Source organism: Protobothrops mucrosquamatus, unplaced genomic scaffold (genome assembly GCF_001527695.2).
Source record: "Protobothrops mucrosquamatus isolate PMUCROS unplaced genomic scaffold, P.Mucros_1.0 scaffold781, whole genome shotgun sequence".
Classification (NCBI taxonomy): domain Eukaryota; kingdom Metazoa; phylum Chordata; class Lepidosauria; order Squamata; family Viperidae; genus Protobothrops; species Protobothrops mucrosquamatus.
In genome coordinates, this window is record NW_015387049.1 from 144,687 (window position 1) to 169,270 (window position 24,584).

Sequence of the window (24,584 nt, forward strand, 5' to 3'; positions counted from 1 at the left end):
ATTCACAAAGTTTTGGGATTTGGGCAACATGGCAAGTAAAACTGTAGAGCTTAAATGTATCCTGCAAATGCGAGCACAAAATTTCTAAATTGTATGGAATATTTACCCAGATGAAAAAGATTTCTCATTCTAGATGGTTAGACCCCATATGCTGAAACAATGAGAATGTAGAGGAATAAGTAGAATGTGCATCTATCTCCACATTTTCTCCTTGTACAATTTCATTTTTAGACTGATGCACAGGAATCTGGCACCTGCAAAACCACATATGCACAGACATACAGGCATCTATTATGCTACTACATTCTAGTATCAGCATGAAAAGGGGAACGAATAAACCACATGGAAGCTGGATATGGAAAATATGTTTCGATGGATTTGATACAGAAACCAGAGTCAGGAAGTAAGATAGGAGAAGTTTTATTGTTACAAAAGTGAAAGGCATAAATGGACTTCAAATCCCAGAAAAATATGTTCAAAGAGGTCAAACAAGTTTGGTTCTGTTGTCTACAGGGAATTAATTTTGGGGAAGTTTGTGCCCTACACAAAAGTGTTAGATTTTCAGCTCTATTTCCCAAGCAGCATGGTGAATGGAACGATGAGAGCTGAAGTCCAACATCTTTGCAGAGGACCTCAAGTTGGGAAAGGATGAATAAGCCTTCCTGTAACCCCCTGTTCTGATTTACATCTTGTCCATCATAGAAATTATCTGCATTAGGTGAAGCAAGAAAAGAATTCTTATCAGAAACTGTTACCTAATACTACAAAATACTGCTGTCAATAGATTTGGGGAGAAGCGGAAGAGAAGAAAAAGGTAGAGAAAAATCTAAACCACTTCTAAAACCCAAGTTCAGTTACTAGTATAAACACGAAATTAACTATACTCAGAGGAGAACACAAAAGTCTTTCTCATCTCTACAGAGTTGTTTTTTTTAAAAAGTGTTCAATTCAGACTCTGCACAATCTTGCCCTGCTGGCTAAAGCAGCTTGAATTTCAGCAGGATAGGCCTATATAACTGATGTGATCCAACTCAAACTATCCTCTCATGATAGTTTAGGACACCCCAGACCCAAACACTTACGTGGCAGAGCTGTGACTCATACTGTGCTTAATACAGAAGGAAACACAATCACACAAACACACATACATTTTGTATCTAGATTTTGCAGAATAGAAAGGAGGCAAGTTGACTTATTTTATCTAAGTTTATAAAGTTGCATAATTCTCATTTTGTAAAGATGGCGAGTGCTAGATTTCCACCTTGAGTCACTGGAAATCTAGATTCATCTTATTTCTGAGATTTCAGCAGAAACTGCATAGACACTTGCAAGCGTATCTTCCAAATAAAAATGTTTAGAATTCGCTTGGGAAAAAAAAGCAAAATAAAAAGCATACAGTCCCAGAAAGTTCTATATCCCTTATCTGCATTTTGTCTATGTTTCTATAGAATCATGCAAGCCACACATGTACAGACACACAAACACACGCATACACAGTCCTGGATACCGGTTCACAGTGCATTGCGTTGTATTTGAAAAGTTGCTAATTTTGACCAACTGCATCAAGTTTGGCGCAAGCATAGTGTGCTTTGGAAACACTGATTCTAGACAACAGAACTGGATTGGGACTGGCGCCTTTGATTAGTACAAGGTACCAACCTAGATAACTGTATAAATCACCTAAGAATTCTGAAGGCTTGGGACATCCCTGTCCCAGATCTGAAATGCAGGAGCCAAAAGAACTTCCGCTAATTGCACTCCCAGCAGATGAATTGATTTGTATGGCTTTTAAGCTTCAAAGCCCGGGGCTAGCGGGAGCACCTCCACTCCAGCCTTGAGGACTTGGTATAGCTTGTTCCTTGTGCACAGCGGCATCTCCCTATTTCTGCTGGGACAAATTAAGTGATGCAGCAATAGAAAAATTAGATAGCCCTGGAGGGTTGAGAGGCACAGGTGGTGGCAACGGCTGTATTTTCAAATATTTGAGAGGGGTCTCTTGGGTTCGCCTTGAGTTTTGCCACGAGGCGCAGAGGGTCCTCAAAAGATCTTTTGTGCCCTGGACATACTGGAAGTTCCCAAGAAGTGGGAGGGATTGGGAGAGGAGAAAAGGAAGAAGAAAAGAGAGGGTTAGTAAATGAGAACAGCAGAGAAAGAAGGATCATCACAGGCCTGGCATTTGCAAGCAAACTGGAGAAAAAAAGAAGGTACAGGAAAAGGAAAGTTAGTACAATACAATTAAATCTGGAATATGTATTTTTTAAAAAAGGGAGCTTTTGCTCCAAAACACTTGGATGAAGAAAACTCTCAGGAGGGGAAATATTAGATGCATCCAACGAAGAAAATGGAGGATGAAGAAAACAAAACAAAAGGTTCCTGAAGAATGTTACATGAACATATAAGAGAGGGAAAGACAAAAAAAACCATCTTCCCCCGTGATGAAACAGTAAAATTCACAGATATATGCCAAATATGACACACACTCCCAAACCTTTGCATGACCACCCATGGCATCCACTGTAACAATAAATTCTATTACCACATTAGAAAGTTGATGGGGGCTCTTAAACTACATCTGATGTGGAAGATCTAATGGGTTTGAATGTGCAGTCAACTCCATTAGATATGCAAGAATATTTGAATGACAGCCCCCTTTAGACTATCCCAATCACACAATGACATATTTAAACATATGTCTGACTGTACATTGATATCACATGAAAACATGTAGCATGAAGTTCTGTATGTTTGGAATGAAGCCTCTACTATGTTTCTGGTTTTTTTTTCCCCTGCTGGGAATATAGGCAGATGGCTAAAAGTCAAGAATTCTTCCTTTGCTCTGTCCTATGTAGAGATCTATTTACGTCACCAAAGAGAAACAGTTAGCTTTACTGTCCAGCAGATTGCTTGTTGTCCCAGTTGCTTCTCCTTTGGATGCCCTCTCTTAACTAATAGTAAGCAACAATTGCTTTCTCTATGTAACAGTATAAGAGACGTAAGGCAAAGAAAGAAGATTAATGAGTAAAGTAAGTAAAAAGATTCTTCAGCTTTGTTCTTTGGTAAGTGGGGAAAGGAGAGGAGACAGATCTGATGACATGTACTTCCTCGCCAAAGGTAAAAACCTACAGGAATTCAGATCTTGGGAGGCGGGAAGAGCACAGCCATAGCCAAATATACGTGCATCATGGCTCACTAGTGACAAAACCAACAAATATCTCTTGTGCTAAAATTTAACATTTTCAACCCAGCTCAAGCCTTTCCAATGCGGAGTGCAGCCTTTCAGAGTGTAAGCACCCTGCATCTCTTTATCCAGATATGTAGTTATTTATATAGTATCATATAGTATTTATATAGTATCATTTATATCCCTTGCTCCACAGGTTCCTTGTCTATTCCTCAAGTCCTTCTTGGCACTCGATAAACCTCAGAACCCTCCTTGAAGCTTAAGTGGCGGATGAATGATTGACCCGTTAACCATTGAGAACAATCAGACTGAGGGCTACATGGACACCAGACTTGGAACACTCATGTGGTGAGAATGAGATGAATCACTGGATGATGGCGAGGAAGAAAAAAAAAATCTTACCAGCTAACTTTCAGAGAGCAGTACTAACCCATCCTGTGGGGAGGGGCTATCCCATCAGGCAGTGCAAGATATCGCAAAGTCCTGGCAGGCATCCTCCTGAAGAAGACACCAGAGGTTATGTATTGTGGCAGGCTTGGGTTTGGGGAACAGGTCGAGGGATGATAGGGAGGTGAGAGAAGACAGACATAGCACACAGCTGCTGTATGATGTTAAATGCACTGTTTCTGACTAGCTTTAGTTACAGCAACTCTGAAGCAATAACACGAAAACAAAAACTTCAATTAACAGGGCGCAGATTCCTCTTTCTCCCGTCTCCACCTTTCATTATAAGGAATATGTTCTAAGCCTGCCGGGTTCCAGAATCAGCAGCCCAGAAACTGCCCATATTCAGCTTCTTGGTCTAGACCAGGGGTAGGCAACCTTGGCTCTTTTATGACTCGTGGACTTCAACTCCCAGAATTCCTGAGTCAGCATAGCTGACTCAGGAATTCTGGGAGTTGAAGTAACCACGAGTCATAAAAGAGTCAAGGTTGCCTACCCCTGGTCTAGAAAATATCCAGACACTAATTTTCTTAATTTAGCAAATAAGGAAAATGGAAACATAAAACCGAAAACAATTAGCTCTTTAAAAAAAAACATTTTTATTACAAAAGATGTAGTCATCGTAAGAGTGTTTCCCACACAAATGGAACACTGCTTACAATTTCTTCCCCCCCGCCACGTTATACAGTAATGCCTTAAAGAGCAACACAAACTTTTTCTTCAATAAGAACAACTCTTCTCTTTCCTAACCATAAAAACGCTTCCAGAATTATCTTCTCACCCTCCCGTCTGATTACATTTCTGAAAGAAATAAGTTATGAACAGCCTTCTGAGATCAAAACCAGGCTATGCTGAGTGCCTACTGTAGCTCCAAGATCCATTTGGGTTCCATTAGTCAACCTGTCACATATAAGTGATCACAGATTACAGATGAGGCTTCCTCCCCAAAAAAGTTGAGAGCCATGAAAGTGGCTCTCTGGAAACTGTTCCCAGAGCAGTTCAGCTGTTCAGAGACATGCAAGGTGATAGAACCCAGGACTGTAGAGACAAATATTTTCTCCTCTGAGTCCAGGGATCTTACAGGGCAGAACCGATGATGTAGCAGTTTCAACCTTTAGGTTTAAGCCTACTATTATTGGCACTTATCTCAATGGCACAGAATAAAAATATCTCTCCCATACATCAGCCAGCATACCATTGGAAAAAGCTTTTCTAACTGTCCCAGGAAGAGAACTATGCTCTATAGCAGTGTTTCTCAACCTTGACAATTTTAAGGCATGTGGACTTCAACTCCCAGAATTCCACAGCCAGCGTTGCTGGCTGTGGAATTCTGGGAGTTGAAGTCCACATGCCTTAAAATTGTCAAGGTTGAGAAACACTGCTCTATCGTGGTCAGAAAGTGGAGTCCTGAGAGCAGCAATACTTCTGGGGATTGTGAGAGTTATACAGAGGCTTTCCTAGCTGTGATATGCATCAGAATATAATTACAATGATATCACATATCACTGCAGCCACATTTAGCTGTTGGAAACTGCTACGGAAACTTCTGAACCTCACCAGAACATCTCAATGGCTCTTGCCTAACACCTCAGCTCATTTTAAAATCAGACTCAAACCCCAGAAAGGGAGCACCGGTAGTATGTACTACCCATTCTTACAACTTTAGTTTGTCAGAAAAACCAGCTAAAATATAAAACAGGCAAAGAGATGCCATAGCAATTATTGGCTTTGTTCTTCTTCATGAAGTGCTCCAACTTAGGACAGACATGCTGAAGACACAGCATTATTCCTTCTAGTAATGTCAAACATTTTAGGAAGGGTGCAAAAATATACCTACAGATGAGCTACCTTACTTCAGATCAGTTGTCATGATTCAACTTAAAGGATTTGGACAACTTGCTCCTCGACTAAATCTTCCTATCAATGTCAGCCACATGCCCAGTGCAGTGGTTTCCATCGCTAAATATGATGGAGATACTCAAAACACAGCCCACAACAGTGAATGGAATAAATTGGCAGAAAGGTGAGAATGGTGGGGAACTCCTGACCACAGTGATTGTATTTTTTTTTCTTTAATAAAAAGGGTGCTTCTCAGTTTCTCTGCAGAAGCAGGAGGGAGAAAGGTACACTTACGTGCTTATTCTTGTTTTCTTGGAAATATAAAATCCCATTCAATTTCTCATAAACCCCAGTTTTCAAAGGTCAACAGGGATTATCTTATTGTTGCATAGCTGATTAACCCATCCAGGGAGCTTCTAGAAGTTTTCAAATACAGTACAAGAAATGAAATCTAACACCTTGGGTGAGCGAGTTCTACAGGTTCCCCATTTCCTCCTAATGGCTGGTAAAATCCAGGAAACAACATGTAACACTTTTAAAAAAACAGCTTCTGGGCACAGGTTTACAGACAGTAAAAATGATTTTTTTTAGAAGACAAAATAACGCTGCTAGAAAAAAAATATAAAATTTGTGCAAAAATTCCCAGCAGCTTTAATAAACACATTTCAAGTATCTAGCTTTCATCAAGGGCTCTCTGATGCCATGGGATGGGAACTGTGGAATTGTACGAAAATTCAGCAAGAGGAAGCAGGATCCCTCCTTCTTTAAAGAAACGATCAGAAATCCAAGTTAAATGGACTTCTTCTTATAATTCAGTTTTAGATAATGCTTATATACATGTAGGTTTTGCTGAAACAGCCTTTAGTGAACATGCCTTACTTATACAAACCACCATACCCAATACAAAAGTGGCACAGCTGTCCACAGGCACCAGGTAAGTACAACTCATCTGGAATGACATAATTTAAGAATTTCCAACTGATCTCTTTAATTTTGTTCCAACTATTAAATAAATAACCTATAGAAGCTTATTGTTCTAATCCTGATTCAGCTGAAATAGACAAGGACAATCCTGAGTCAATTCCCAGAGTGAGAAATAATTTTCTGCTTCTGATCCTGTAGATTTTCTTTATGATCATTTCTAGGGAACTTCTACCCAAAAGAGCCACTCAGGCTAAGTTCCTCAGCAAGCAATAATTGCTGGTAAGGCAAGGTAGTGCTGGGTCCTCAAATGATTCATGTCCCTCTCTTACAGTTTAAGGAGCACCAATTATTCTTTTGCAACATTCAGGCAGAATGTCAGGACAAACAGTGTAACATTAATATTGTTGGAACAAATATAGTACGCAGAATACTTTAGGAGTTGATTCTGTTATAACAGAATCCATATGAAAACTAACTATGCTTTTTTCTACCAATCTTTTCAACAAAAACCTCCGATAAAAGATATTTCTCATGAAGCTGGAATCTCCCAATCCCTTGCATTCGCTGCTCTAAGTATTTTATCCCTCTATCTCAAGATGGCAGCAGGTCCTACCTAGAGGCTTAATTGCAGCAGTGAACAATGGCCGGTTAAGTCCCAAAATATAAAAAAAATCAAACCAATTAAAAAATCAATACAAGGCCGGTGCCTCTGGTTTGAATATGAATTCTGGAGATTCTGCTCCATGAGGCTGTCTGCCTGAGCCCAGATAATGGTAAAAGATAGGAGAGGCACCAGCTGGAGGTAGGCATAAGATATGTATGTCAGCGTTGCTAAAGTGTTGGTTCATACCATGCTGGCATCAGATTTTGTTCCAAAGGAAGGGATTTCACCCTTAGGAGTGGAGGGAGTCCCAGCATCTGCCTGGATAAATCCTCTTCTATCTATTAAACTAGACAATTCAGACAAGGAGGGGAAGGAAAAAAAAGGGAGGGGGGAGGTTAGATTACTGATTAATTATGTAAATAAGAAATAATGCTAAAACAATTAAGCATCAACAATTCTCTCATGTACCCCAACAGTTCATTATTAGGGATTGGATGAGAATTCCGATTGGGCTTTCCATCACAAACAAGAAATTCGATATAATTTAGTAGGGAATTATATAGAAGTACAAAGGCAAGTGGTCCATGTAAGGATTGATCTAGCTGTTGATCTGAACTTTTAGAAGTAAAACTGTAGTCGGCAAACTATCAAATAAAACTCTACTTATCAAATGCCCATGGTATTTTTCAGGAAAAAGTGATAAATTGTGAGCTGGGTAGCCATAGAAATAAATAGCTAACATTTGAAAAAATTAATAAAATACCTTCAGTCCCTCATTTAAGAGACAAAAAAATTAAATATGGTTCAACTCTGCCACACTTGATTTATACAGTACACAATTCTACTGAAATTACTTTAAAATTGCTACATACTAAACACATTTTGCAAGATCAGAGTTCCATTAGAATATAATAACTTATTCTCTATTACAATTCTAGAAATAATAAATTTATATATTAAGGTCAAACCAGGGAAAAAAGCCAGACAGAAAAGTAAGGTCTCATTCAAACTATCCTTCCAAAATATAGCATGGGTAATCTCTTGCTCAACAGTTTTTTGTACATATTCTCCATATAATTTTCAGTATTATCTCAAAATAAGTGTTTAAATAATAAATAATCCTTTGTTTTGCCTAATTCTGCTCCCTTGTCACTAAATAAGGAGTTATGATGGGATTACCTGGGTTTAATGCTGCATCTGATCTACAAGAAATTGTATGCTAAGTGAAAATTCCTCACTGCAATTGTCAAAAATAATACCATCATCATTTTTGCCTAAAAAGCTGTAGTAGAACAAGATGGAAATAGGATATTCCATCAGCTATGTGCAAAGATTAGTTCCAAACAGCTGATCTTTCTGAATTCACTGTCTCCATTCTAGCAGGTAGTACAGGTAGTCCTTGCCTTACAATAATTTGTTTAGTGACTGACATTATAACACTGAAAAAAATTGATTTATGACCATTTTTCATTCTTATGACCGTTGCAGCATCCCCATGGTCACATGATCTAAATTTGGATGCTTGGCAACTGGCATGTATTTATGAAGGTTGCAGCATCCTGGGGTCATGTAAACACCCCTTTTGTGACTTCTGACAAGCAAAGTCAATGGGGAAGCTAGATTTACATAACATGTTGCTAACTTAACAACTGCAGTGATTCACTTAACTATCTTGCTTAGCAAACAAATGTTGGGCTCAATTGTGGTTCAAGTAGAGGACTACCTGTACTATTTTATAAGAATGTTGAAAATATTTTGTTTCAGAGGTAGATTATACTGGAATGTTCTGGATCACTTTGATCTGCCATTCTGGGGATTACAAACTTTGGGAGATGGCCAAACAACTCCAGGAATAGCCAGTTCAAAGTGGTCTGGAGAAAACCAGAATATTCTATCTTCCCAACAGAACATTTTTCACACCTGCTTTCATTGTAAGAGCTGATGCTTCTGTTGTGTCTCTTCATCCCTTTTCTTTCTTACTATCTAAACTGTAACGTCACAGGTAGAATTGGCTTGTTTTTATAAAGTCTATATAAGCCATTTGCCAGAATCAGGTTTTCCGATGAAGACTAACATCATTATATTGTATCCTAACCAATTTCAATGATTGGGACAACCATTAGACTGACAGAGGTAGTTGCCTCAAGAGCAGACATCATTAAACTGTATCAAATTATATATTTTAGTTAAGGAAAAGAGAGTGAACATGGATATTTTGTTTCTGGCAAAAAAAAACACTTTGACCCAGCAATATGTATCTTTTAAAACTTAATTTCTAGCCCTGTCGTTCCCACTTCCTTAGCTCTCTTCTTTCCCCTTTTTTCATTTCTTTCTGTTTTGGTTTTCTAATTCCATAATTTACATGAAGGTATACATTGCATTAATGTTTTACACAAAGGGAATTAGCATGATATCAGTCAAGACACCAAGCTCCCCCACTTAACTCTCATTTTTAGAATATGTATATGTTTCTCACTGTATGAATGGTGGATCATTCTCATGATCATAAAGTACTGACTACTGTTCTCTTTTTTTTTCTATCTGCATGAATGGTTGCACAGAACAGCAACAAAAGGCAGCTGAAGAATACAGAGTCCATCTAGGAACGTGTTTCCTTACCTGGGGTAAAATGGCCCACAGAGCACTGCACAGCAGTTGGTTAGGACACTTTTATGGCTATAAGGGTTGGCAAATTCAGAACCTCTCTTATTTGACCATGCCCCCTTGAGCTACAATCCAAAAGAGATTAATTGGTTAGGAAAAGTCCAGAAATCTTTTGCTGGTTTGTCTTTACTTAGATGAGCGTCACATTTAACTATACAACAGATAAAACTAGTCCCCATGATATATTTGCACATGCATGTGTAGGAATTCAGGTTACAGAACTGATGCTATAGGTGTCTGCTATGAGCCCCCCCCCCAAAAAAAAGACAAAGCATGCAAACTCATATTTGTATTCCGATATCAGATGCACGTACATAAATGATTGGGTTGTGGCATCACTTGCCCCTTCCCACCACAGATATTTTGAAACATTTATTAATTTAGTAAAGACCAGCTGTCCCAAATCATTGGCTATACCATCTAAACATTATGGGAGGCTATGAGTTGGCTGATCTAAAAATTAGAATATTTTTTAAATCTTTTCACTAGAAATAAAAGCCTTCTTTTTTCCTTATTTTGGAATGCAGAAATGTCTATCCTTTCACCAATGATAAATGTTACAATCACCCTGCTTTAGACCAAAATGAAGCAAGAACATTTTAAACATAATCTTGTGCCTTTCAAGAAACTGATTTAAAGCTGTTGTGATGGATATTTGGAATGTTAAACTTCTACTCATTGAAAATAACATCCTTACTCACATCCTCATTGGTTGTCAAATTGGAGGCAATTAAGTAAGTGTGAAACCCTGAGAGGCCAAAAATAGACCAGACTGAAAAAAAACAAATCACCAATTCCAACAGAGTAAATGAGGAATTAAGGAATAATACTTGTGACTGAGGAGCATTCATTTTCCTGAAGTTCTGCCAAAGTTTTACTCCTGGTCACCACCCACCAAACGCATCTGAGCCACTTCAACATAATTTTTTTAAGGAAAGATGAGATACAAATAAACCCAAAGAGGTAATGAACGATACAATAAATTCATCAGGGGAAAATGTATTCTGCACTTCAGGACAAAGAGTCCCCAGCTATTTTAATACTTTGCCATTTAATCCTATTTAAAAGATTTTCAAAACGGATTTACAGACAAAGCTAAACCATGAGCAATAAAGCAAATGTTGTACAGTACAACAACAGCACAGCTACAGTCAAGTTAAAACACAGATTGAAAAAACCTTGGGGAAATCAAAAAGTCCCCATCTGGCTTTGAGATATTAAATTTGAAACAGGCCTGCCTCAGCTAATCATCACCAAAGGATTACCTCTACAGAGGGCACTAGATTTTTATCTTTACAGTTTTTGAATCACCAAGTTGCATGGACCAAACGAACACCAGATTTTAGGTTAGATCGACACTCCTGCCAAAAGGGAAGCGGAACAAAGAATCTGGGAGAAAGTCTTCTTCATTCCCCAGGTCAGCCAAACCCCACTTGGCATTCTCTACATGAGTTAGGACTGTCGCTCCCATGAACTCCTCAGATTCCCACTTACAATCAATTCTTGCTGAGTACATTCAAAAAACACTATTAAGGGTTTTAAAGTGGGAGAGGGAAGAAACAGATACTGGAAGGATATCTTGCTGGTGTTGTTTTCAAAACAGTGAGGAAATCGTTTGCCTGGGAGCCTGCAAAGCAAACAGACATTGAGATAAAGGAAGGATTTTTTTTTAATCTTGCCTTTATTATTGTTATAAATAATTCAAGGCGGTGAAACATATCCTTCCTTTTCCTATTTTCCTTCTCTAACCACAAAACACGTTCAGAAGAGTACAAGTAACTCCCTCTTGAAACTCATTGTCTTTATGTGAACTAAAGATGCTTAGATTGGAAAAGTGTTAATATATAGGATTGGCCAAGTTGAGCACATTAACAAATCTATTCAATGTTATTTTTGTTACCAATATTTATATTAACACCTTTATTTGGCTACTGTATGGCCCACGTTCATTTTTCAATTTATTTACTTATTTATTGTAGGTATTATTATTACTTTCCATATTCCATTTATATTTATATTTTAGCAAATGCCGTCGTTAAAAACACAGTGTGACAGTTTTTCAGGAGATGCCTGGGTTTATATCTGAGGGTTAAGAGGGGCCAATGTAGATTTGGAATGAGAGTTCATGCACATCTATTCTAAATAATTCTTTCTTCAGTTGTGGCTTAAGAAAGACACAGGGAACTTCTTCACACTTTCCTAGAGATCTGTGACATTCAACTTTGACAACAGGCTATCCCAGGGGTAGGCAACCTTGGCTCTTTTATGACTCGTGGACTTCAACTCCCAGAATTCCTGAGCCAGCCATGCTGAGGGGAAAGGGAGAAGTTTCCAAGGTGAGCCATGCTGGCTCAGGAATTCTGGGAGTTGAAGTCCATGAGTCATAAAAGAGCCAAGGTTGTCTACCCCTGGGCTATACTTACGCAGAGCAAGATGGGTGATGACACAAGCAAAGATGAAGGCTGTTAGGAAGGAGAGAGAAAGGATGAAGGCATAGAAGAATCGATAGTTCCGCTTCCCCACACAGTTGCCTACCCAGGGACAATGATGATCAAATCGTTCTGAGGGGAAAAGGAACAAAAACACAGTATTAAAAGGAATGACATTTCACATGCTCAAGGAGGAGGTATGCGTGGATTGTACATAGTTTGCCAATCTGGGAACAAATTGTTCTAGGAACTCAGAACTCTTTGACCATTTTATTTCCCATCTTCATTCACTCCAGAGCATGGCCCTGCAGGTTTAGTTTGTTAATCTCTGAAAGTAACTTTTCTGAATCAGTAATAGTTGGAGGTGTGCCAAAGATGGTTTGGCTCAATTTTATTTGGTCCAATTTTATTTAGAAAATTACATTCAGAGCATCTAGAACCACTTCTGCTCCAGAGAATTTATTTTAAGCACTATACAGCTGCCAATGCAACAGTGTGGTCTAAAGGAGGTTCATCATGATCTGGATGAAAATGAAAAGTTTTGGAATTCCCAAAGTGCTATTTTTCCAGATCGACAATTTGTACACATCCCTCATGTATCTTACAAGGGATGCAGAAAACAATTTTAGAGGGTGATTGTAACCAATGGTTAGTGCTGGATTCCAAAAAACCCCATTCAGGTCTATAGTCAGTAAGTCAGTCATGAAACCCACTGGGTGACTTTGGGTCATTTATGTCTCTTACTGTCTTATCTCATTTATAAAGTTGTTACAAAAATAAAATTGGAGGGGGACCAATATATATGTCTGAATTTTAGAAAAAATGGAAAGTAAACAATGCAAACGAACAATACATTAGGATCAGGCTCTCTTCTGCTAATGTGTATATAATTGAGAATTCTAAAATATTAAATAAGCCGGTTTGATGTGATTAAGACCTCATGCTAGAAACTGGGAGACTGTAAGTTCTAGGCCCATCTAGGCACAAAATCAGCTGGGTGACCTTGGGCCAATCATTCTCTTTTAGCCCTAAGAAGTAGGCAATGGCAAACCATTTCCAAAATCCTGCCAAGAAAACTGAAGGGGCTTGCCCAGGGACCCACCAGAAGTCAACACTCACTCGAAGACACAAAAAGAAAGAAATATGAAATAGGCTGTGGCTTTTAAAATTTCTTTTCTCTGAAAGCAATCAACATTTAGCTTTTTCTGCTGAAATATCAACAGCTGGTATTCAAGTGCACTGAACTTAGATTTGACTACTAGCTTTAGGGCAGTGTTTCTCAACCTTGACAATTTTAAGGCATGTGGACTTCAACTCCCAGAATTCCACAGCCAGCATTGCTGGCTGTGGAATTCTGGGAGTTGAAGTCCACATGCCTTAAAATTGTCAAGGTTGAGAAACACTGCTTTAGGGAGTTGGTTACCATTGCATTAGAATGAGAGACACATAACTGAATGAAAAGAGAATGAAAAGTTCATTCGCACCAGTCGTTCAACCAGAGTTAACGTGTTTGTTCAGAAATTAGGATGCCAGATTTAGTTGTAATGCACATAATACTAGCTTTCCCCCCCCCCCAGTACTGAACTGCCTGAAATAGACTGCGGTAGAGGTCACTGGGGACGGACAAGATAATAGGCAGGAGGATCAGTTCTAATTGCGTTGCTCCAGAAACGCAACTCGCAGATACATTCACCAGATTTGTTGAAGTAGCAAACAAGTAGAAAACTAATTATTTGCAGTTTACAAAGCTATACACTGGCAACCCTTAGGGGCTTAGGAGTGAAAAAGAAGGACTAAGCATTTTAGTCAAATGGAAGCACTCAGAATGCAGTGAAGTAATTCTTTTCAATAAGTAGTGAAATGACAGTGTCAGGAATGAGTTGGCAACTAAAGGTAAATAAACTAGGAGCCAGAAAAGCATTGGGGTTCTTTGGGCCACGGGAAAACTTCTCCCAGAGGATCACTTTGGAAAAAATGCAGAAAGGCAGAACACTTTCTGACACATCAAAATCAATCCAATGCTGGGACGCAGCAAAGAAAGCTCATTCATGAATATCAGGAAAAGGATACACACACACAGAGAGACACACACACAGAGACACACACCTCAGGTTTATTCTATTTTTAAAAATAGATTATCTTAGCTCCCTAACAGCTCCCCTTTCCCTTGGCGCTCCTATCCACCTATTTGGAAAAATGAAAATGCTGTGATAAAATTTCAATCTGCTTGACAACTGCCAACATTTTAGATGGGAATATTAATTCCTATATTACATTTATTTATTTATTTGTTTATTTGTTTGTTTGTTTGTTTATTTATGCCACCCTTCTCATTGATACAGGCTTACAATATAATAAATGTAAAAAAAATAGAGAACAATTAAAATTAGAAAAAAAGAATAGAAAAACTAAAAAGTTGATCTTCTCTTCCTGATCAGCCACGCCCAATGAGGCAGGCCCCTATCAGGGCTCCAGGCCAATTAGCAGGGCCAAGTTTTTAGGCTCTTCCAGAAGGCCAGGAGTGTGGGGGCAGACCTCAGCACCGGTGGGAGAATATTCCAGAGAGTGGGGTCACAGCAGAAAAGGCTTATCGCCTAGACCCTGCCAGCTTAAATTCTTTGGCTGAAGAAATCCAAAGTAGGTCCTTTCTGCTGGAATAAGTGGGACAGAGTAGTCCCATCAGGGCGAGACAGTTCCTCAGATATCATGGACCCATGTGAAGAATGAAAGCAATTAACTTCCATTTGCATTGCAAATGTATGAGGCATTTTGGAAAAAACCTAATATGCATAGCTATGAACTCATAGATAATTATCCAAAGTCCTATTTCCTTCCTACAATTTCAGCTTTCAACAGATAAATTATTAGGAACTTGATTTCAAATCAGTCAACATTTGGATACTGTCAACTCTGTTAAAATGTGTATTCCTCATTATATTTATTTATTTATTTATTTATTTATTATATAGCATTATTACAGCCAGGAACATTAAGTTTCAAAGCCAAAAGTTAACTATCTTACTTATTCAAGAAATGTCAATGCCATCCAAATTGGATGCCAATGCCATCCAAACTCTAATTTTATTTGCCCTATTTACAGCTGATTGTGTGCTCCCTTGGATACTTTTCCTTTTCACAATCTGCTTAGGTTATGTTGAAGAAAGATATTATATATGTGCCTAAACACTATACCAGGGATAGGCAACTTTGGCTCTTTTATGACTCGTGGACTTCAACTCCCAGAATTCCTGAGCCAGCCAAGCTGGCTCAGGAATTCTGGGAGTTGAAGTCCACGAGTCATAAAAGAGCCAAGGTTGCCTACCCCTGCACTATACCATTTCTCATAGTGAAACCCTTTGTCAGATATGGCTGTTCTCTCTTGCTATGTACCTAATTTAATCTAACATAGGCGTAGACCTATAGCTCTTGAGTCAATAAGTGTGTCCACTCCATTGTTTAAAATCATACGGCTATACATGAAATTGGCTGAAAAAGCAGATTTGTATTCAGATTGGATTCCTTAAAGTTAATTCACTGCCCTCAAAAAGAGGGGAAAATGTCAGTTCAAGAATGCAACGACCCACGTCAAAAGCAGACTGCCTCACCCACATCTTCCCTTTGCCCTAAATGCATCCTGGCATTTGGGGTGTGGTTTGGTTCATGTCTTGATGTGCCTGTAACTGTTCTTCCCAACTAACATGTGCTACAGGAATATTTCATTATTACAAATGCCTCAAGAATGAAAGAAATGAAGAGCCAACATTTCCTTAAAGTGGAAATAGTCTTCCTACCTTTTTGCTCTTTAAGTTTTCAGTAATTCTCATCATTCTTAATATTTGCGTCACTTATGCTTTCTTACAGCCACCAAATAGACCTTAGTGTATGTAGAAGGTCATTTATCAATGCCATACATTCATTTATTCACCTTTTCTTTCCAGCGGATACTCTTTAACCAATATAATATATTCATATCATATACAGTAGTGGCCAAAATTGTGGAAACCTTTTGGGAAAAGTGTACAGTAGAAATGCCACCTTTGGTTAAGTTTCCACCCATTTTTCTTCTAATTTCTTTATAACTGTAGCCTTGTTCACTTAATAATACTATTTTACATCGCTTTCTGGGCAATCAGTCAACTCTTTGCACCGTGACTTTAATTTTATTACATTTTACAAGCTCACTAAATGAAAGAACACAAAAAAAACCAACCAACTTGATAGGGATCACATAACACACTGACCAATGTCCTCCTCTCAGCTTCAATACATGACATCAATAACTGAATCCTGTTGTGATCTGATTGGCTCATTGTCAAAACAAGATGATACCTGATTGGCTCTCTAAATACTCATGCTCATTGGCTACAATCAGATGAAGGAAAGCTACCTGATATTAACCTTAAGCAAGTTGTGCTTCCTTTTTCTGGTTATTTGGCTATAACTTTTCATAGAATACAGTACAGATAATTGAACAAACTATGTTGCATTACATTCTTGATTAAGATATCTTTCCATTGATATATAATTTTATGGTACTACTCCAAAAAAAGTGGTGTTAAATACACTTTTTCCCAAAAGGTTTCCACAATTTTGGCCACTACTGTAGAAAGGCCAGATATATCTTACATCATGTACTTTCACTGTTAAAGCACCTCAATAGAGAGCTCTTTAAAGACAATCTTTGCTTTCCAATCTGAATGAGGTACTCCTTTTCAGAGGGATGTTTATTGGGGTGGCAATTTGTTTGACAGAGACAAGTAGAAAGAATGATGGTTGGGAAAGGAAAAAAAGAATTAACAAGATCTGAAATCTTGCTGATATTGAGGCAAAATCATACCCAGAGCCCTTTATTCTTCATTGCTCAGACTTTTCTAAATATTCTTTTGCGCTCAAAGAAGGCAAGATTCAAACTTTACAAGTTTACACACAAGCATCCAGGCATGTTTTTGAACAGCAGGCACCTTTGAATAGTATCACAAAAATCCTTGATAGGCCCCTTTTTGAATCACTGTATTTGAGTTTGGGAAGTTTCTACCCGAGTAGGAAATCTTTCTACCTTAGGAAATACTCCTAAGCACAAGCAGAATGAGAAATACCTCTCTATTATACTCAGAATTATCCTCTGAGGAACAATCAATTTTAAACAAAGAACATACAGCACAAAAGTTGAACTCAAATGTTTCTGCATTCAACCAAAGCAGAAAAATAACTTTAATAGAAATGATAATCCTGATTGTTCACAGGATAGAAGTCTCACTCTGATCTTACCAACACAGTTGTCACAGACACTGCAATGGGAAGTCCTGGGTGGACGGAACATTTTACACGTGTAGCAATATTTCAATTTCACCATATACTTGTTTATTACAACTTCCATGGTTCGGGCAGGTGGCCGATAAGTGGAAGTGCCGAGGTTGTCTGTGAAATCAAAAATATTCACCTCTTAGACTCATCCAAGATTTGACTAATACCAGATTAAATCAAGGACTAAATGCATACTGATAATCTTCTACCAAGTCTCCACCTAAGCTAAGAACCAAACAACCCATCCACAACATTCACCGCTATCTCTCTGAAATGACAGCATGATATAAAAATAAGATTAGCATTGTAGTGGAATGTTTCAAACAATCCATATTCAGAATCATTCACTTAAAAGTTGGTGTAAATCAATTTTAAAAAGGCCCAGGAAAAGGGATGTTTAAAAAGTACATTACCTCAACAATTAAAAGGACAATCCAAGCAAACCTTTCTTCATTGTTTCTGTTAATATCTCTGCAGCTACCACTTTAAAAATATAAAAAAGTTGACTGATCATACATTATTTTGAGAGTATGCTGTCTCTAGGTTCTACATGCTATGGTGATACAAACCTGCTGTAAAGTTCAAGCAAAAGAAAGAACCAGGATATCCAAGATTCAGAAGTAAAATATGTAACAATTAGATTATGGATTCCTATCAACTAGTTAAAGGCTAATTATTAGAATTAGTAAAAGGTCAAAGGACCTGACTCTACACGTGCACTTTCTATGGATAATTTCAAGAATGAAGATGCCAAAATGACAATTTTGGATAAATACCATTATCCTTATTTACCATATATATTTTTCCATAAAGAAATTTAATAAACCTCACCAATCCATTTCTCCAGATCTGCAGCTTCACTGGGGGTGGCCCTGGGCAAAATACCGGGATCCCTGAAGCTCGTTTGTAGCAAACAGCTGATGACAAAAAAGAACAGGATGCCAGCAATGATAGGAATGGCCATGGTCAATTTATGAGCCAGGAATGGACAGCTGAAAGGTAATAAAAACATTATTTAAACTGAATTTCCATTTGTCACACTAATTTCCCACTCATTGCTTGTTTCCCCCCCCCCAGTCAAGCTGCTTCCTTCAACTAATAAGTATTATATCATAATCTGCCTAGTTCTCTAAAATTTCTAGAAGATATAAAGATACCTATCTCACAGACAGGATTTATTGCATATTCCTGGGATAAAACCTGTTCAATACTTTCAGTATATACTTGTTCAATAATGAAAGTCTTTCTCAAAAAACAATACTATAGATTGCACTTAGAGCATTTTCCCCTTAACAACGTGCCTAAACTAGAATTTCCCACATTTTAGTTTAATTTCAGTTCACATAGTCAACTAGGGTCCTATTAATTTTTCAACTGACTTTTTACAGATAAAAGTAGATCTAATTGTATTAATAACAGATGTCACTCCTTGAATTGACTATGTAAAAACAATCTTGTGTATAAATCTGAGGAACTCTACTGCTAGCCCATCCACTAAGTCAGACATGTCAAATACAAGACCCAGGGGCCAGATGCGGCCCGTGAAGCCATCCTGGAAACAGTGAGGGAACGGCCCTCGCTGCCTTGGCCCTGGCCGGCCTGGAGCCAATGTACAATTTTGTGGTGGCCATCTATGCTGAAACGCATTCAGTCTTAGCTCCACAAGCCCATCTAGAAACAGCGAGGAACCAGCCCCTGCCGTGTCGGCCCCGCCCCCTGGGTGCATGCTGGGGAGGTGTCACCCTTTGTGAGGAATGAAGAAATGGACCATGCCTTGGCGCTTGCCCTGGTCCCACCCCCTTCTGCCAGAGACCCTCAGATCTGTCCCACTCCTGCCCAGGCCCCCACAGGCACCCTTGATGCGAACGATGTAGAGCTGGCCATGTCCACCCAGTAGGCCACACCCACTCCGTCCATGCCCACCCAGTAGGCCACACCCACCCTGGCCACCACCACCCCAGGGCAACCGCAATGCTGATGCGGCCCTCAATGAAATTGAGTTTGACACCCCTGCACTAAGTCAAGGAGCTCAGGCAATACAAGCTTAAGCAGTGGGGAGGTTGGTACAACACTCAACAGCTTCAACTGAAATGTAGAGCCCAATTTAACCAGTAAAGTCTCACACCTAGTATTCTGTGAGGCAGTGCCCTTAAACTCTTGCAAATATGTCAAATTACCACCAATTCCCCCTACCCCAGGGTCTTAGTTGATTCCACACCTGAAACCTTGCAGTGCAAGAAGTCTTCACTATCAACATTCTAAAATTCAATTTTTAGACAGAAAATACAGTATCTTTCCCCAAATGCTTTTCTCTAGAGCAGGCATGTCAAACTTGTGACCTCACGTGACATCACGCGACGTATCGGGACTTTTCCCCCATTGCCAGCAATGGGGTGGGCACAGTTTCGGTGTGACGCATCCGGGCCACGGGCCGGCAGTTTGATATGCCTTCTCTAGAAGGAAAGAGAAATATTTGTTTTTAGTTTTCTCTCCATGTTTGAAGTGAAACATTAGGTATTTTGGTGACATGCTCTAGGGAGTGCCAAACAATACTAGAAGATGTCAGCTTTAAAATTTAGACTCTAAACATTGACTTATGCTGTTTTAAGATTTTCTTATGTGATTGTAATGTTTCCCATCTGTCCTATATTCGCAAAGTTACAGGCAGAATTGTGGTTCTACAAATCACTTAATTTAGGATATGACCAAAGAAGAAATGTCAGTTAAAATGTTATTTCCAGCTAAATGTTTCTCTGAAAGGCTAGTCTTGTATCCAATTAAAATAAACTGCAATTAGAAATATTGTCTGAAAATTCTAATCTTCCTCAATCCTCCAGACTATAAAATTAATCACAGCTCCCCAAATTGTATGTTGCCATTCTTTCATTATGAACTTTGAAATATATTTCTTCAAATCAAGAAAGATTTGCTTCAACCAGTTAGTCAAATCAGCTTGGATGCTGTTTTTAAAATTAATTATAAATTATTTAAACTCTTTGGAGTAAAAGAAAACCTAGCCTCAGTGGCTGTATTTATTTTTATTTGTCCATTAAATACTTGCAGGGTAAAAATTCACAGTTCTGTTTCTGCAAGATTAACCTGAACCTATGATTAAAATTCTGGATTTTAGAGACCTTAAAATCAAAGATCCTTAAAATATATCACTAAAGTTTTGGAACTATTAATGCTATATCTTTAGCCAATAATTTGCTGTAACTTTATGATCCTCTTGATTAACCATGCCCACTTCCAAGTATTTCACATAAACAACTATATAATAGGATAAGATACCTTATTTTGTCTGAACAGAGTAGCCACTTTCCTATTAAATTATCCTTAATTGGAGGAATATTCCTTTCAAGTTTGTTTAAACAATTTGTATAGTTGCCCATCTTATGAGCAAACTTCTGGCCAATTCACAACCATAAAGTTACAAAAAACATAAAACTAAAAAGCCAGCACCTCAATCTTCTGCACAAGATGCCCCAGCAAACATCCACAGACTCCCATGACCTTACCTGGATGAAGAGCCAGGTTTTTAAGGCTTATGGGAAGACTAAAAGGGTGGAGGCCTGTTGGATTATTGGGGAAGGGGCAGTTCTCTGTAAGATAGGGGCACGGTTCTTAGTATCAATAGATGCCAATATTTCATGGAAGGAACCTGAAATCTGCCTATCTTATCTGATCTAATGGGAAGGGCACTTGCAGACCAGCAAATAACCTGGTCCCATGCTACTTAAGGCTTTAAAGGTAATAACCAGCACTTTGAATTGCACCTGGAAGATTGGAAGCCAGTGCAACTTGTACATCAGGGAAGTAATGCAGGCAAGCGTTGGGATGTACAATGCTGTGCATGCTTCTGCATTCTGGCTCGGTTGTGGTTTCTGGGTAGTCTTCAAAGGTAGTGCCATGAAGAGCACATTGAAGTAAATAAAACAAAAATTGCTAAGGTGTGAGTTACCGTGAGCTTCTTGATACAGGAAAGAGTACAACTGTACACGTTTGTGTAAACGTCTCTCTAGACAGGACTGCCACTTGCTCTTTGAGCAGGAACCATAAGTCCATTGTGTACCAGCAAAGTCCAGAGGAGTGATTTTCCATCGAGAATCAAAGACCAGACCTTGGGGGACCAAAAACCCAAAGTCACTCTGTCTTGCAAGAGTCCAACTGAAATAGTTGAAGTTAGTTCCTGCCCATCTAACCATCATAGCATTCAGGTACTTGGTCAGCACTATGATGTCAACAGCTCAGTGGTGGAAATGTATAACTATGTATTATCAACTTACTGATGATGCTGCACCTCTTGCCAGCAAATGATCTCACCCAGCGTTTTCATGTAGATATTAAAGAGAAGATAGGCTTGAGCCCCGAAGGTTCCTGTATTGCAATGGCATTGGGCTTGATCTCTCTCCCTCCCTCCAACACCAAATGAAACCAGCCCACAGACAATGGTTGAGTTTACTACATGTGGTAAGCTAAAACCAAGCAATCCATATTACAGGTAGTCTTTGGCTTACAACAGTCCATTTAATGACCGTTCAAAGTTACAATGGCACTGAAAAAAATGACCTATGACCATTTTTCACACTTACGACCATGGCAGCATCCCCATGGTCATGTGATTTACATTTGGATGCTTGACAAGTTCATATTTATGATGGTTTGTGTCCTGGGTCATGTACCTTTTGCAACCTCTTGACAAGCAAAGACAATGAGGAAGCCAGATTCACTTAACAATCGTGTTACTTATTTAGCAACTTTGTTAAGTGATTCACTTAACAAATGTGGCAAGAAAAGTTGTAAAACGGGTCAAAACTCACTTAACAAATGTCTTTTAACAACAGAAATTTGGGACTCAATTGTGGTCGTAAATGGAGGGCTACACAGTAGCAGGTGCCAAACATTAAACTGACATTTCCTTCCTCTTGAAATTATCAGTTGTGATTATTGAAAATAGGGAATATGTGAAGTGCTAAAACGAAGAAACAAATCTAACCCTACTGCAGTTCAATTCTAACAATAGATTTACCACAGCATAAACTTCCGAGGACTAGATTCTACTCTGAAGCAACAGGCTCCGGTCCATAAAGGCTTATACCACTAACTAGCATCTCTAGGCCTTTCCCTAAAAGCCCTATTGACATCACAGGGATCTGAGTAAGACGTTTCCAGCCAGTCTGTTAAGGCTTCCTGGCTACTCCTCTCATATGAGCTTACCTAGGAGGGAGTCCCAGAGAATTCAAGGCAGTTTACCCCGTTTGCCAGAAAACCTTTCCTTGAGTGACACATTTCAGAATGTGGGGTGCTGTCCATCACCCTTTGGGGGGCAGGTAGCTTCCAGATGGGTGGGGACCCCAACAGCCAGCATCCCCGATTACGGTCGGCTTTTCGGGGAGTTGCAGTCCCCACCTATTTGGAGACCACCTTATTGGGCAGTGGTGGCGAACCTATGGCACGTGTGCCAGAGGCGGCACTCGGAGCTCTCTCTGTGGGCACGCGCGCCATGCCCTGGAGATGGCAACCGTCCTCTTCAATCAGCCGCCCGCTAACTTGCCGAGATCCAACGTGGCCGGATGCATCCCAGCACCCATTCGCTTGCTGGCCTTTGTGTGTGGGGGCCAATGGTGTCAGGCAGCATCCGCCCCGACCCCTGCCTCGCCTTGCAACACGGCACCCCCCGTCCTGCCTCACCTCACCCCGCAGACCCAGCCTCCTGCCCACCACCCCACCCGCCAGAGAGCCCTGGATCTCCCCCAACCCTGCCTGGCCCCCACAGGCATCCCTCCCCAGGAGCAACATCGAGCGTCTGCCATGCCCACTGTAGCCACGCCCACCCAGCGGGCCACGCCCACCCGGCACCCAGCAATACAGAAGTGGGTTTTGGGTTGAAGTTTTGGGCACTCGGTCTCTAAAAGGTTCGCCATCACTGTTATTGGGGAAGGCATTAAAAGGAGGAGAGTCAAGGAGGAATCTCTCGGCGGCGGCGGCATCATCAACAAAAGCAACGCGGAAGGTGGTCCACGCCCCCCCCCGCCCGGGGGAAGCTGGCCCCCGACTCACTCGAAGGCGAAGAAGAGGCCGCTGGTGACCACAATGAGGCCGACCGTGAGGAGAAAGACGCTGCTGTGCCGCGCCAGCATGAGGCGCCCGCCACAATAGAACCGGTTGCGCCCGGGGAAAACCTCCCACTTGCGGCGGGGCCGCGAAGCCAGAGTCGCGGGGGTGGCGCTGGTGGCCACGGAGGTCGGGGGTCCAGAAGCGGTGGGGGCAGCCGGAGTGCCCGGCGGGATCTGCCGATACTCGCAGTCTTTCATGGCGGCGGCGGCGGCGGCTGGCCTCCCCCGTCCGGACCCCCGCGGGCGCCGCTGCCGGAGCGCCGGGATGGGAGAGACCGGGCCGCTTGGCCTCTCCGGCGCCCGCTCGAGAGAGACAGAGGCAGGGCCAGCAGCAGCCGGCACGCGCTTCCACCCCCGCCCCCCTTCCCAACGCGGGCCTCCCGGCGCAGCGCCCCCCCTCGAGCCGGCCGGGAGCCCGCACTGCAGGCCGCGACCCCCACCGGGCCGCTCCCGCCAAGGCCCTCGCAGGGGAGACGCGCGCCACGGAGAATATGCGCGCGCGCGCGCGCCGGCCAGACGGACTGGCGGCCTTCTCCCCGCCGCCTTGAGGTACCTCGCCGGCGCCGCCGAGATACAATCGGAACTCGTTTGCCGGGAGGACCAACGGGGCCCTCCGCTTCCGGATTTTCTAGCCCCTGGTTTAGAAAAATGCAGTAAAAAAAAAAAAATCGGCTTGGGAGCGAACGGGAACAATTTGCAGAATGCGCTGCTTTTTATGAAGGTGGAGACTTCCCCCCCCCCTCCAATATTTTGAAGTTGCTCCCAGAATATAGAAAAATGAGGCATACATCCAATACCTATATCAGGGGTAGACAACCTTGGCTCTTTTATGACTGGTGGACTGCAACTCCCAGAATTCCTGAGCCAGCATGGCTGGCTCAGGAATTCTGGGAGTTGCAGTCCACCAGTCATAAAAGAGCCAAGGTTGTCTGCCCCTGACCTATATTATTTCACTGCTTGTTTCATAGATCATGGTATACTGCATAGGTAGTCCTCGAATTAACAACCATTAGTTTAGCGACGGTTCAAAGTTACAATGGCACTGAAAAAAATGCCATGTTTTTGACCATGTTTCACAC

The 24,584-nt window shown here is 40.6% G+C and overlaps 1 protein-coding gene across 1 annotated transcript; it reads right to left on the minus strand.

The window, feature by feature from the left end:
- Nucleotides 1–413: 413 nt before the first annotated feature.
- ZDHHC18 (zinc finger DHHC-type containing 18) lies at nucleotides 414–23,703 on the minus strand. The gene is made up of 9 exons (XM_015818721.1): nucleotides 23,450–23,703; nucleotides 18,221–18,381; nucleotides 17,354–17,503; nucleotides 12,080–12,217; nucleotides 11,235–11,283; nucleotides 10,358–10,460; nucleotides 9,612–9,721; nucleotides 7,239–7,338; nucleotides 414–2,065 (listed from the first exon to the last, which is right to left on the minus strand). Exons 1-9 carry the CDS (start codon nucleotides 23,701–23,703, stop codon nucleotides 1,880–1,882), a joined length of 1,251 nt encoding a protein of 416 aa, XP_015674207.1. The 3' UTR covers nucleotides 414–1,879.
- Between the last annotated feature and the right edge of the window lie 881 nt (nucleotides 23,704–24,584).

What these genes read in the sequence shown, in the direction of transcription:
- ZDHHC18 (XM_015818721.1), bottom strand. Translation starts at nt 23,703, where the DNA reads ATGAAAGACTGCGAGTATCGGCAGATCCCGCCGGGCACTCCGGCTGCC. An exon ending in CATCACCCATCTTGCTCTGC is followed by an intron (nt 11,284 to 12,079) that starts GTAAGTATAGCC and finishes TTTGCTTTGCAG; the next exon opens with GCTCCCAGGCAAACGATTTC. An exon ending in TGTGGGCCATTTTACCCCAG is followed by an intron (nt 7,339 to 9,611) that starts GTAAGGAAACAC and finishes TGAATTGTCTAG; the next exon opens with TTTAATAGATAGAAGAGGAT.